Source organism: Capsella rubella, unplaced genomic scaffold (assembly GCF_000375325.1).
Source record: "Capsella rubella cultivar Monte Gargano unplaced genomic scaffold, Caprub1_0 scaffold_7, whole genome shotgun sequence".
Taxonomy (NCBI): Eukaryota; Viridiplantae; Streptophyta; class Magnoliopsida; order Brassicales; family Brassicaceae; genus Capsella; species Capsella rubella.
In genome coordinates, this window is record NW_006238917.1 from 4,548,162 (window position 1) to 4,563,566 (window position 15,405).

A 15,405-nucleotide genomic window follows, 5' to 3' on the forward strand; every position below is an offset into this window, starting at 1 on the left:
AAAGATTTTTTAAGACACTTTTAATGAGTTTACCATTGAACATGCTCTAACCATAAAAATCACTACGAGAGTTTTGTTTTCGATTTCTTTCATTCTTACAGCACTGAGAGTTCGTTCATGTGAAGTATTCCCACATACCTAAATTAATCAAATCAATTATTTGTAAAGTTTTTCCTTTGCACTACCAGAACTTTGTTAATGTGTCATATAATGTCGCATGTTTAAAAGGTTAAAGTTATTTAGCAATTCCTTTTATCAGTTAGTTTGGCATTCCTTAATCACCTAAAAGAGGGTTTCAGTATGTTTCAACAAGGCCATAGTAGAACTCGAATCCGCAACTCAGAGTTTCATCATTTAATAAACTACTGTCCAAAACATGCTTGTTTAATTTCGACATGGTCTAAAGAGAGCTTCTCCGATACATGAAAAGTAATAGAGCAGGACAAGACTACAGAGAGATTGTTAATTGGAATCAAAATATTTTTGGTTTAATGAATATTAGAAAAGTGTATACAATATAGAGATGTTACCTATGTAAAAATATGGAAAACAGACTTGTACAAAAAAATCAAAGAACCCACCCCCAAAAAAAAGTTAATTGTTAAAAGTATAAAAGAAAAAAAAAAAGTAAAAATAAATAGAAAACAAAAGGCCACATCTTCCTCTGTTTACACAAAGCGCCCAAAACAACAAGTGGAGGAGGTAACAAAAAACACATACGCACAACACCCTTTTGATTCGGTTCGGGTCTTCAGGAGAGGGCTCTTCTCTTTTCAGTGATCTATCTCTGTCCTAAACTCTAATCTTTTTCTTTCTAAAGTTAGAACTGTTGAGAGATACATCTTCGATGAGAAGCCGTTGAGCGTTTCGTAGGTTGTTTTGTTTCTAGTTTCCAAACAGAGCCTATGTCTTGTGCGATCTTAACCGCATCCATTGACGCACCTGAGAGCCCTTTCCTCGTAAACCCAACTGCATACAACCCTGTCCTCCCTTTCCAACCGTTGTTATCAGTTACTGTCTTGGGGAAACCATTCTTGGCAAAGAACTCACTCTCTTGTAGCCAATATGGGACGTTGCTGCGATAACCAGTAGCGAGAACCACTGAGTCCACGTCTAGCTGTTCTCCATTGACAAGTTCGACTTGGTTTCCGTTAAATCTTTTGATCCCTGGAACCACATCGATCTTTCCTGATTTGATCTTCTCCATAGCTCCGATGTCAAGCACGGGTGTTTTGCCTTTCACGCTCTTTAGCTCCATCGGACCCATCTCGGGTCGTTTCAACCCGTACTTCTCGATGTTTCCAAGCACCATCCAACTCAGAACTAGTAATATCTTGTCGACAAGCCATAGAGGAAGCCATCTTAGCATCTTCATTGCAAGCTCGAACGTGGATTTACCCATTACTTCCCTCGGCATCACGTGAAGGGAGCTTCTCACGACCATTGATGGCTTAGCGAGATGGTTTGCGAGGTCAAGTGACACCTCCATGCCGGAGTTTCCACAACCGACGACCAAAACTTTTTTCCCGGCGAATTTCTCGCCGGACTTGTAATCACAAGCGTGAATGACCTCGCCGGAAAACTCGGAAAGCCCCTCGATCTCCGGCATCACCCTCTCCGCATTTTCTCCCGTAGCCACCACAAGCCACCGGCAGATATACTCGACCTCCGTCCGAGTCGACTCAGTGTTGGAGACGGTCTTGACTCGCCACAGCCCACTAGTCTCGTCGAACCTAGCGGTCTGGACACACTCGTTGAACTTAGGGTTGATCTCGAACCGTGATGCGTAAGACTCAAGGTAGTGGATGAACTGGCGCTTGGTCGGGTACTCAGGGAAGTCCTCGGGGAAGGGCATTTTGGGTAACTGACAAAACTGCTTGGGAAGGTGAAGCTTGAGACGGTCGTAAGTACGTTTTTGCCATAGAGAAGCAATACAGTCAGCTCTCTCGAGAACAACGAAAGGAACGTTTTGTTCATGTAGACAAGCGGCCGTGGCTAGTCCCGAAGGTCCAGCTCCGACGATGACAGGTCCATTGACCCAAATACACCGGTTAGTCGTTGAATCTTGATCATGATCCATCAGACGAAACATACTCTCCATTCTTTTTTTTTTTCTTTCAATAAGGTTTCTTTAACGAGTTTAGTAAGAGAAAGGATTTGTAAAAAGAGAGAGAGATAGAGAGACAATGAAGATTATTGGAAATGGTATTGAAAATGGAATGAAGATAGTGTTGGAAGATTATGGTGCTTATATAGAAGAATAGATCCCATGTGGCGTTGAATATATTTCCACTCGACGATATTTATTTTTTAATAATTTTTATATTATAGTAAATATATAATCATTGAGCTTCTGATATTTGTTTTTTAATTTTAAAATAAGAATAATAAATAACAGAGCATTTGTGAGTATGATTGCTTAGAGTTGTAAGACCATGATTAACGGCAGTTGCTTAGGTTTTTCTTAGGTAATAAACAGATAAAAATTAAATGCTAAATCATGTAAATATAGAAGAGACGTATCTTAGTTAAGATCGAAATTTTGCCTTAAGATCGGCCATGTGTCATTCTGTGATAGGTCGAAGAAGAAGAAAAAAAAAAGAGAAAAAAACCACATCGATCGTTCTGCGTTTTCTCGTGTATCTCTCTCTTTCACCCAAGTGCTGTCGTTGGCGACGAAGAAGACGAACACAAAGCATCATCCGATCCACCGCCTTATCCGTCTTCCAGCCGACGAGACAGACCAATCTCACCATCTCCATCGACGCAGATGTCCACGACGACGAGGAGGAGGTGAAATCGGCGATGGAGAGATTACATCAGGCGAAGATCTCCAATTATAGCTCAAATCGGAGTTAATCCTTCTCATATCGGTATAGAACTGATTGAATCTCCCTCTGCTTGTTAGATTTTATGTTGTTTGATAAATGACTTGTTTCTCTGTAGATTTAGGCATGAATTCGATCCGATTTACACCTGTTGATCGACAAGATTACTTCCATGGTTTAGTAGTATTGTGATTAGTTTTTGAGTAGCTATGTCTGTAGCTATGTCCATTGGTAAATGAGAAGAGCTTTTTAGTAACAAGTCTATATCTGCTGCGCTGCAGTTTCAAATGATTAATGGCCGACTCCAATGTATTAAACTTTGGTGCAATTTTCTGCAGATCATGATTCGTGCATGAGGAAATAGTTAACCCAGAGCTGTGCTGTATTATAAAGTTGAAGATTATCATGAATTTGTTGGCTCACAACTCCATGTATCTGTCTTTGTAAAGGTTTCTCTCTATCACTTTGAATTTTGATTAGAACCAGTTCAAACAATTTCTTGTTCTTCATCTCGTTCTCTCTTTATTTTGGTCACCATCCTTCTTCTTCTTCTTCATCCTCTAACTCTACCTGGATTTCTTGTAAAGCAGGAGCCTCAACTTTGAGTCAAATGAAGATTCGGGTAAAGCAAACTACAATCGTGAAGCCAGCTAAAGAAACACCTACACATAGTTTATGGCTTTCCAATTTGGACCTGATACAAGTAAGGTTTCACATGGGCACACTCTCCTTCTACAATCTTTGTTCTTCCTCCAATCTTCCCAACGGTAAGTCCCTCATCGATGCTCTCAGCAAGGTTCTTGTCCTCTTCTAAAAACCAACGGTAAGTTCCTCATGTTTGTTTGTTTAGTAGTGATTATTAGCAAAAGATTGTAAGGTTTCTTTTGATCTGAAAATGTGCTCTTTTGTTCTTACAGTTTGAGTCATTGTTTGTCTGTTTGTCTTATAATTGTTTTTCAAAGTGCTAACACATGGTGTTCTGTTTGAATGCGAGGCACAAAATGGAGATACATCACAAATTGGAAACCTCTATATATGCAGAGGATAAGCAACAATCCGGATCTATGCTAATACATTGTGCTCTGTTTCATCTCTTTCCATGGTATTTCATATTATTTTTTTCCTTCAGATTTAGCATTATTCTACTTTTATTTTTCAGTGTTTGAACATCATGTTATACTTTGCAACCATAGTTGATCTTATCTCAGATTTTGCATCATCCCCTTGTTTATGATTGATCTTATAATTTTGTATTTGGTTTCCTTCTTACATAAAAGCGTGAATGAGTGATGTTACGATGAAATATATATATGGTAATAACTTGTATAAGTAATAGTTGTATACACGTGAGAGTTGACTTGTACATATGATAAGTATTTTTGGCTATTATACACGTGACTTGTACATATGATAAGTATATACACGTGAGAGTTGACTTGTACTTGTACACAAGTAAAGATGCAGTGGTGGGTAATGAGCAAAGAGGAGAAGCTTTCTGGAAGCGCATAGCATCCTATTTTGCAGCTAGTCACAACTACAAAAGTGTACAGCAGCAATTCGTATGCTTGCATATGGTTGTGCGGCTGATGCGGTAGACGAATACCTCCGGATTGGTATTATTGTGCTTTATGTTATTTATGTATCTTATGTATGTTTAAAAAAAATAATTTGCAATAATTATTATGTTATATAAAATAAAAAATTTACAATTATTTAAATTTAATAATTTTTCTTTTAAATATTTTTCCCCCTAAGAACCAAGTTAAGAGCCTACCAATATATTGACAAAAAACTAAAAACCAAAAAACAATCACTTAACTCTTAACTTTTAAATTTTAATCCTAAAATATACCTAAGAACAAAAGCTAACAGCCTTCCATTAATCATGCTCTAAGTGATAACAAATAATTAAAAAAGGCTAATGGGGTGTGTGTGTGTGACGGTTGAGCACTTGTAAACAGTAGTAATGCTTGACGACGAAGTTTACTACTTAGTAATATTTTTGCCTTTTTTTGGTATTGGGAAATACAAATTTCTACCGACCATTTTCGTGTGTTGCTTACTTACTATTGGTCATTAGTATTATTATTAGTTTAATTACATCATTTTAAGTAAGTGACATTGTTTGTTGCAGTAATTATCAAAGAGAGGATGTATAATTAATTAATGAGGGAATGAAGGGAGCAAAGACGTAAACGATGGTGACTGTTAAGAGAGGGACCCCACAAAAGGAAGCCACGTGGGGAGGAAGAAGATGACGTGGAATGGGGAAGCCACGTGGAGAGGATGAGGGAGCTAAGCTGTTATATATTATTTATTTTTCTTTCATATTGTGTTATATGTGTGGAACCAAATGAATAAATCCACATCAACCCCATTCCCTTCAATTAAGCTTCTCCACTATTATTATTCTTTCTTTTTTTTTGGTCCCGCCATCTCCACAATTTTTCAATATTTTTAAACTAAAATCAAATCCAATTATTAGGTACGGAAAATGTTATTTATTATAACAACATAATCCTCATATAATATGTTTATATATATATATATATACACACATATATTCTTCTTATCTATTATTATACTGAAGAAAAAATCTCATCTGTTTATTTCAGTTTGTTAATTACTTCCAACTAATAAAATATTCAAATTGTTTGTTCAATGTTCAAAAATTAATCAAGACCACATATAAAAAAAAAGATTGATGGGATTTTTGTCCCGTATTAAAATCCAGTTAGGATTTATTGACATAGGCCTCGATTGGTAACCATGATTTAGGAAAAAAATGAGAAGGAATGTGACATTCCTCTTCATTCCTCAATTTTTTTACCATTTACAAGAAATCATTTTTCCACATCATTTCTCTACATTCCTCACAAAATGAGGAACAATAGAACAAAAATGTTCCTCCCCAAAATTGATGAGGAACAAATGGAACAAAAAAAAGAACAAATATTTAAATTCGTTTTTTATTTTAAAATAAAAAATTATTTATTAATAATATTTTAATCTCATAATATAATATTTTTCATATTTTTATCATGTATTGACATTAAAAAATATTTTTGATATGAATTTCATGTTAAAAAAGCTTACTATACATTATTTAAAATTTGTATGGATAGTAAAACATATTTAAGAGATGTTTATATCATAAATAACAAATAAAAAATTACTATAATCTATAATAGGTTAATATAAATTATTAATTTTTAACATTAAATATTTAAATTCATTCAAAAATATATTTTAAAATTAGTGTCAAATTCATTATGTATAAATTATATCTAGTATTATTATTAAAAGTTGATTTATTTAATCAAATATATTATAAAAGATAGTGTTATTGTTTGGTTACCATTTATTATTTTGTTCTTCTCTGCATGTTTTCCTTTCATTACTCAAAAGTTGTTTATTCCGTTCCGTATTGTTCTTTTTGTTCTTTTTCCTTTTGTTCCTCTAATGGTTACCAGTAGAAGCCATAGTAATATCATTAGTAACTAATTTATAGTAGTTGAATGTTTTAAAAAAGGAAAACTTTCCGAGTTTTGAAATTAGGGTTAGATTGTTTTTACTGTGTCTTTAGTTATGGATGATGATCATTCTAGACACTTAAAAATGAAATGAAAAAGTATTAAAATGTTTGCTTCTTGTGTACTCCAAATCTCAACCTAAAGAAGTATCAAGCTTACTTTTAGTCTAGTGTTTTCATATTAAAAATTTAAATTAGGCAATAGAGCCCATCAAACATAAAATATGTGATAGGTAGTAATAGTAGTATATGATTAAGGAAGCCTTTTATTAGGTTTAATAAAGTTGGAAATAACACGATTTTTAGCTTTTGTAACTAGCTAATATGCTAGCCAAGTGATGGTGACTAACTAAGCTACAAACTTAAAGATCTTTTTCTTCTTCATTGGTACTTGTAATTGCTATTGTAAAGTGCATTCTTTTCAATGTAATCAAACAAAAGCGACTCGTATTGGTGGCTGGCTGTGAGTTAAGTTTTTGAGTTTGTCAAAAGAAACTTTATATATATTATACTAGTAAATTAGACGATCCCACCAAAACCCACTAGAAAAGGATTGTGGGAAGAAGAAACCTAAAATTAGAGATGTAAAGCCATGTGCATGGAACCTTGGTTTCCATGGAGACTTCTCTTCTTTTCATGTCATAACATTTTGGAAGCTTTGAGTTTGGCATATCTAGTTATCTACACATACATTCACATACCCACGTACACTCACCAATATATGTGTATTTATATGCTCAAATAATACTAACGAAAATGTATACAACTCATTTATTAATGTTATTAGCTTAACCAGTTGAAATTGTTATATTCATTCATTCTTATTACACTCATCATGATCATTTGTCCCGAGAAACTATAATTCTTATAGAACTTGACGTTATTAAAAAAATGCATATGCATTCACCTTTTTCATATAGTATATATTAGGGTAAGCACTTTGGGATATGGGTTGGGTTACTAGAAAAGCTTATTAGGTATGAATCAATGTATTATCATCGTGCATGAGTCACGACCACTTATAGTTACTAACTTTTTTATTTATTTTGCCTTTTTCTAATCACGATAAACGAGAGATGTACCAAACTCTTTATTATAATTATTAATTACAGTATCAATGTGTTATAATCGATAATAACCATAGATTCAGAAAGACTTAATTATTTGTGTGATAGAGAAAGAGCGAAAGAGTGGTCGATCTCTCACGAATGTTGATCCCTTTTATTGTACGATCCTTTTTTGTATACTTATTTTTGGTTTTTGTCGTTGGAGTTTTGTAATGACTTCGTGTTATTTCATAGGCCAGCTATTCTCCTTTCAATTTTATATGCCACTTTCATCCGAGGACATGTTCTATTTTAGTTTAGAGAAAATAAAGTTTAAAAAAAAAACACTAGCTAAATATTAAATAAAAAATTAGAGTATGAATTAACATATATATATTCAAGCTGTAAAAAAAATATACGTAGCTTTTGTAGTTTGTTTGTAAAAATATGAAATATTTGAGTCTTTCTGTGTAGTAATCTTCGTTTATGCATGCATGCTTATATAGCTTTTTCATCTCGATATAGTTAATCTGATTTTAAGCTATATATATTGCCTATATTTCATCTTAAAGTGTTCTTCTTTTACTAAATTATATTTGCGCAAATAATGATTAACAGATTTGTATTCATGCATTTTATCTTGGTATATATGTTAATGTCTTATTGACTGGTGAACATAACAAATTAAAAACTCAAACTTTTGGTTTTCTACTCGAAACAGTGACCTCTAACAAAATTTGCAACCAATAACTCATAGGTATATAACTATATAATATATATATATATATCAATATCATATAATGAGGTTGAAAGAATTAAAGCAAAATTAGTTAGAAATATATATCAAATTGAGTATTTAGCATAAATAAATATGGAAACAATGGGGATAGTCACGCGTAAAGAAAAAGAGAGAAAGATGAAACGAAATCATTAGGATACGAAAACGAATCGTTTCATCACAATTAGGCGTAAAGTGAATTTGCAGCTCATTCGCCGCAGAAAGTTTTTTTAAAAAATTTAGCTTAATTATTTTTCTAATCACAAGAACTTATATATATAAGCATTTTCTCATCGTTTCCTACAAATGGCGGTGCACTCCTATCTACTTCAAAGTATTACTATATTATAAGGTATTATAACCTTTACGGTTGGTACGTATTAATTAAGTTCTACTTTGTGGTTTGTGAACTTATCTTTAATTCCAAGTTTATTAGATACTTACAACAAAACCTTACAATAATCTCAAAAATATGATTTCATAAATAAGTTAATTAGCCACATATAATACGTGTTGTTGACTAAAACAAAACAATAATCTGCGTAACTAAAGAATTTTAATTTGATGTTATCTTTAAGTTAATCATTGTGATATTGTAGTTTGCTGGATGCATGGTGTTTTAATGTGTCAATCTGTATTTTATCTTTCCATACTGATTCTGACCAACACTTATTAAAGTAGGAGAATATTTGTACTGCTTAATAAAATACACGTATATTAAACAGATGTGTACTATTTTATTACCAATGCACAAAAATTGATTTAGGAGATTACGCTCAGAGCACAATTGTAAAGAGAGGAGGAGGCCATTCCCGAGATTAGAACAGCTTTTTCCCGATTTAACAATTGATTTTGCAATGATAAAAAGGACTCTTTTTATTTTTCTTACTTATTTGTTTCTTTTTACTTGTTTAATTACTTAATTATCTACTATCTGCTTTAAAGCAATTAGCAACTATCTGCTCACTAATTATACCGCATTAAGTAAGTTCATTGGAATCATCTTCGGAATGCGATGGTTTTGATCGGTCACATGTTATAAAGTTAATAAGATCATAAAAGGGAGTAGTGAAATAATAAAAACAATATGAGACACTAAATTATTTGTCTCCCGATGAAAATAAGAATAGTACTCTTTCGTTAATTGATAAAAGATAATTAATACATTCAAGGAGAAAGGAATAAGAGTCAAATGAAAAACCTTCAAAAGAATATGAAAATAATCATGGAGAAAAAGAATAAGGAGATCTTGAGGAATCTATAGGAGCCAAATAATAATATTTATTTAATCCATTTTATTACATCTCACATTATATAACAAAAAAAAATGATTGGGAAATTAGAACTCCATAGATTTTCCAAGATCTTGTGAAACTAACTCCCCCCATACATTACTCAGATCTGACTAGCACTATACCTAATATGCATATATTTATATATAAAAACTATACAATTAGTCGTTTAAATAATGGACAAAAGCCTCATAAACTTCAAAATCGAATATATGGTCGCTTTTATTTTGGATTTTTCTCTAGATCTTAATAAATATATGGATTTTGTTTACATTTGTTAAGAGAGTTTCTTCAAGACAGGATCTTAATAAAGATTATATAGGCACCTAAACCTTGGCAACATTTTATAACACATTTTAATAAAATCCAATTGGTACCACGTTTCGAAATGTTATCGTTTCTATTTGTGTGTCGAAGTAGAAGGAGCAGATCTCTATGGATGATCGATTTGAAACATTTGACAGCTTAATTGGTCTGAAAATTTTGATCTTGAGTGAACTGTTAGAGATTATGATTGATTTGTTTGTTAGTCAAGTCTCATGTGTCTGGTTATATGATCATTTATGCTGATCAAAATAGCCATCGAAGTCATTATATATAAATATAAAGAAAAATAAATACTAATTCTTGATTCTCATGTGTCTCTGGTTAACTCATATATATTTACTCTCATACTTATGTAAAGAAAAAAAACATAGGTTTTATGACTCACTAATGATATTTGTACATAATTGATATGTAATCTTATAGGTATGATATGCTCAAAGTAGTTGAAACATTTTTATAACAAAAAAAAAAGAGTAAAACTAATTGAAATATATGGAGTTATTGGGTAGAAGATGCAAGATATAGTGTGCGTCATACCAATATCCTCGAAGTTGTCACATGCTATAGAATATGAGTTTTTCTTTTAATAAACTAATTAACAAAATCATAACAATTATACAAACTATTTGCCACACTATTTATATAACCAAAACATATGGAAAAAAGATTCTTGCCTACGTCGACGATTGTCAACGAGAAAATAATCATCGCAAAGTTGTACTCAAAGTTCATACTATAATTTTTTGCTAGAGAAGCGATGATGGTCAAGATATCATATGTACACAAACACATCAAAACTAATACTATATCGTCCTTACCTCTGTTTTTAATTTGTCTAAAAAAATGAGCTACAGATTAAAAAGATAAATGATATATTAATGCTTCTAGATATAACGAACCAACAGTTTATTACGTTAAACTTTAAACTTGAGATATATATATTTTTCATCGAATGTCTGAAATTATATCGATCATTGTAATATTTAAGTAAATGTAATCAAGATTAAATAAAGGTTTTTAACCCTATAATAAAGTACTGGCGTGACAGGGCCATTGCACCTGGCGCAACCGAAGGTTTTTCATGTGGCAACCCAAGTTCTTATTTTATTAGACTTTGGGTTTGACATATTTATTTAAAATTTCGTTCAATATCTAAATAGTACTCACTAAAATAATACTAGTAGTATATGAAAAAGAACTTGAAACTAGGTACCGCCCAACTTCGAATGAAGAGACAGAGAAACCAATAAGACTCAGAACCCAAGGATTTTGTGGTCCTGATTTTTTATCATACGTAGCTGTAATTAAACCGGAATTAATGTACGTAGTTAAACCGAAAGCTGGACCAAACCTATCTATTTCATTGTATTTATATATATATAAACCAAATAATGAACAAAACAGATTACTCAAATATTGTATCATCTATTCTTGCATAACCTATATATTTTCTTGGTTTATATTATCTATTAAAAATGTAGTATACATATGATACCTTCTCTCATAGGAAGAAAATGCAAAACTTTAGACTTCAGTACTATCACCTTTTTATTGCAGCAAATATGTGGATCATTTTATATAATGTCATCAGTACTATGAATAATGAATTCACCTTTTTTTATATAATGTCTTGAAATTAACTAGTAACTTTTGGTGAAACCAAGAAAGATAAGAACGTTGGTAGATTATATTTAAAAGAATGGAAACATGCATGTGGTTAGACTTAATGAGACGTGGTGGATGGTGATTAACTTCAGAGGTCCATGGAAGGAAGAGGTTTCTTGCATGGTACATGACTTATATCCACAATTCCACATGCTCTTCTCATATAAACATTATTAATCAATTTATAAATAAAAACTAGTACTGTGGCCTAATGGGTATCAACCATGTTCTTTAACTCCCACATTATGGTAACCAACTAATGATTTTATTTAAGTAATTTTTTAATTTTAAAGAAATAAACTATTCAATTAACTACCACACCCTGCAGATTATGCAGAGATTTAGATAGAGATATCTCAATCATTCGATAATTTATTTTGATGGTGCTAGACTGCTACTTAATTACGATAAACATGTCTCAGAAATGTTATTGGTTAGACTAATTTGTTGTTTTCTTTAATATATACAAGTTTACAATTTAATTAATACTGATCGTCAATGCGTATATTATATCATTGAGGTTAACCGTATACTATAGAATATTTATTTTTATAGTTCAGTTTCAGTTGAACCAGCCGCAATTCATCCAATTTTCCCCATGAATAACATATATATAGCTATAATACTACGTACGTACACTCATAAATGAACAATTTTTAATATAATACTAAAACTCGAGAGACTTAAAAAAATTCAGTTTCTCTTATTATTTCACTAAAGAGTTTTTTTTATTTATCATTCCGGCTCTAGAAATAATGACTAAGAAAGGAATATTCGTTACATTATAAGCATTGGTTTTGTAATAATCGTCCAAGTGGTGGATGGACATGAACCGAATGAAACTACAAAACTGTTTATTAACAATACGAAATAATTATTCATTTGGCTCTATATATTAGTTAGAGAATCGAGATGAAGTTTGGGATGTCAAAAAAAATTGTGTCGACGTCCAAAACGGATAATGCATGAACGAACGAACATTCATGAAGAGACACGTCCTTTCACACATCGAGATCAACCTTTGCGAAGCTCTAGGGACATTTGTTTACTTCACTAATCTCATTTTATTAGTTTTATCAAATTAGTTCTAATTACATAGCTTTAATCAAAACTAATGTACCACATGCATATTGCTTCTTATACTATACGTCCCGGGAATAACGGTATAGTTTCTTTCTTTTTTTCACCACGAAACACTGCATATATATAGGTATTTTCTAAAGTATATATGTATGTGTAATCGTCGTAAATGACACGATTTACGTGTAGGAGTTCATCAGCAGAGACCGTCCATAACTAAACATGATTTATGACTTTCTATTACTAGCAAGAGTCATATATATTTTAAAACACCATGCAGATTAAGCATTCCAATGATATTTTATCCTTTTGGTTGGCACTGCAGAGAACCGACTTACGGAATGAGATAGAATAGTGATTAAAAAGTTTCCGCAACATGTTTGCTTTGTGACGGCGTGACGCAGGGATGAATATAGATTACAGTCGCAAAATCTTTGGTAAAGGATGTGATTAAATTAAGTATATGTACTTTAGTATATAACTATATAACAATATACTGCAAAATAAAACATATAATTTCAAACAATTTATAATTGACTCCGAAAAATAATGACACAAGTTGTAATGGTCACACTATAATTAATTGTCCGAACCATAATTGTATTATTTTGTCATAGTCCCTCTCCTTCTTCTTTTTTCTCTTTTCTTTAACAAGCCACAACGTTGTAGTTTGACTCTATAAAGAATGTTCAATTATTTATGTTCATAGAGTCAAGAACGATGATAAACTAAACAAACAGAAGCTTAAAGTCAACTAATATTTTATTCATCTTAAACATTCCTTACACTTGTTATCAACTGAACCCGCGTCTATTCAATGGAACTCCGACATATTTTTTTCAGACTTTTTTTAAATATGTCGATCACTTAATAATCCTCGATCTCAATTTAAAAGTCAACTAATACTTATTATATTGGGAGGAAAAAAATTGGTCCATTTTAAGTAATAATGAACATTGAATTATATCCATATAGGAAGAAAAAACAAAAACGAAAATATGAAATGTACCACGACCACGAGGGAGATGATGGTGTTACCATACCAATAGTGCAAGAAAAAATACTACAAAAATGTTTTTCTTTTATGGTCCCTGTGGTTGTGGTTAGAAAAACATCAATTTCTATATATGGTCCTAGTCCTGGAAAGATGACTCATTTTGAACAACTTCTCTAAATTATATTCCATTACAACTGTGACGCAAATTTTGTTTTTAGATAACATGTTTTTTAATACACATATAGGGTATGATCTTATTAGTCATATTTTTAACTATAAAAACCAAAAAAAGTCTTCAAGAATCATCTAAAGTATCATTTTAGAATAACAATAGATTTCAAGTAAGTTTTATAAATTATTAATTAAATAACATATTAGTAATGTGGCCTAACTAATCCCAAAAGCTAGCTCAAGGGAAAAGGATTACCACATCCTATATATATTGTCCAAAGATCTTTATCCCAAGCAATGTGGGATTTTGGAACTCTAATATAACAAGAGATTTTAAAGTACTTTAAATGGTTTTATATATATTCCAAGTTGAATAACATAGGATTTTAATTAAGAGCTTAAGGTTTTGAGTAATTTTCCTTTAAGATAATAGGAAAGGTTATTATTCATAAACTTGCGTGTCCCTTAAATCTTCGATATTCTATAGAATCCACCGTCACGTTTTGATAATTTGGTTTTGTGGGTGCAGTCTCCATCTCGCAACAAAAAAACTTAACACCATATGTAAGCTTGTTCTCCAAACAATTGTTTATGATGAGATATGGAAGGACTAAGGAGAAGAATCTACGAATTCATACGTCCAAACCAACAATTACTCGTAAGGCAAGTGATCCTGAGAGGTAAGCTATATTAACACTTTGATATGAAAGAATAGAATTCTCATTAATGAATCATAAGACTGTACAAGAGTATTTATATGTACATGTATATTAAGAGTAGGAATAAGCTAAAGGAAACCTTATCCTATTCTAAGTATACAATATAAACATTATATGTTAATATACCCCCCTCAAACCGAACGATCTTTAGGAGTATAAAGGTTTGAAATCGACATACGACCAAGTAGATTATGAAAAGGACCCGGCTGTAATGGTTTGGTGAGTATATCCGCCAGTTGATTGCAAGAAGACACATGGAAGAGCTTCAAGAACCCATTCTTGATCTGATCCCTTGTCGTATGACAGTCAATTTCCACATGCTTTGTTCTTTCATGGAAAACTGGGTTTGTGGCAATGTATACAGCTGACTTATTGTCACAACAAAGCTTGACTGGTGAATCTTGAGTGATATAAAGATCCTTCAGCATCTGATTGAACCATAACAACTCCTTTGTGGTTTGTGCCATACTTCTATACTCAGCTTCTGTACTACTTGAGCTGACCACATCCTGCTTCTTTGATTTCCATGATATCAAAGAAGAACCAAGAAAGATGCACATACCAGAAACTGACCTTCTTGAGTCTTTACATGTGCCCCAGTCAGCATCTGCGAACCCATTCAAACTCAAATCTGAAGTTGCAGAGAAGAATAAGCCTTGACCCGGACTGTTCTTCAGATACTTGAGAATGTTATAAACTGCATGCAAGTGAACATCAGTAGCACATGACAGGAATTGACTCAACCTATTCACTGCAAATGTTATGTCAGGCCTAGTGATGCAGAGATACTGTAACCTACCAACCAATTCCCGATAAGGAGTTAGATCAGGTAATAGGGTGCATGTTTCCTTATTCAATGGTTCTGTTGGATCCATTGGTACAAGTTTCGGTTTACATCCCAACAGACCTGTATCAGCTAACAAGTCCAGGCAATACTTTCTCTGACAAACTGAGATAACAGCTGCACTTC

At 32.3% G+C, this 15,405-nt stretch overlaps 1 protein-coding gene and 1 long non-coding RNA gene across 2 annotated transcripts; one reads left to right on the forward strand and one right to left on the reverse strand.

Annotated features, from left to right (window-relative positions):
- Positions 1 to 492: 492 nt before the first annotated feature.
- Positions 493 to 2,180, reverse strand: LOC17879290 (probable indole-3-pyruvate monooxygenase YUCCA8). Its single transcript, XM_006285238.2, has one exon. The coding sequence runs from the start codon at positions 2,099 to 2,101 to the stop codon at positions 821 to 823; it is 1,281 nt and encodes a 426-aa protein (XP_006285300.1). The 5' UTR covers positions 2,102 to 2,180; the 3' UTR covers positions 493 to 820.
- Positions 2,181 to 2,619: 439 nt separating this feature from the next.
- On the forward strand, positions 2,620 to 3,742 carry LOC111829684. Its single transcript, XR_002833048.1, has 3 exons — positions 2,620 to 2,873; positions 3,167 to 3,277; positions 3,419 to 3,742. It is a non-coding gene; the product is annotated as an uncharacterized LOC111829684 (long non-coding RNA).
- Positions 3,743 to 15,405: the final 11,663 nt, after the last annotated feature.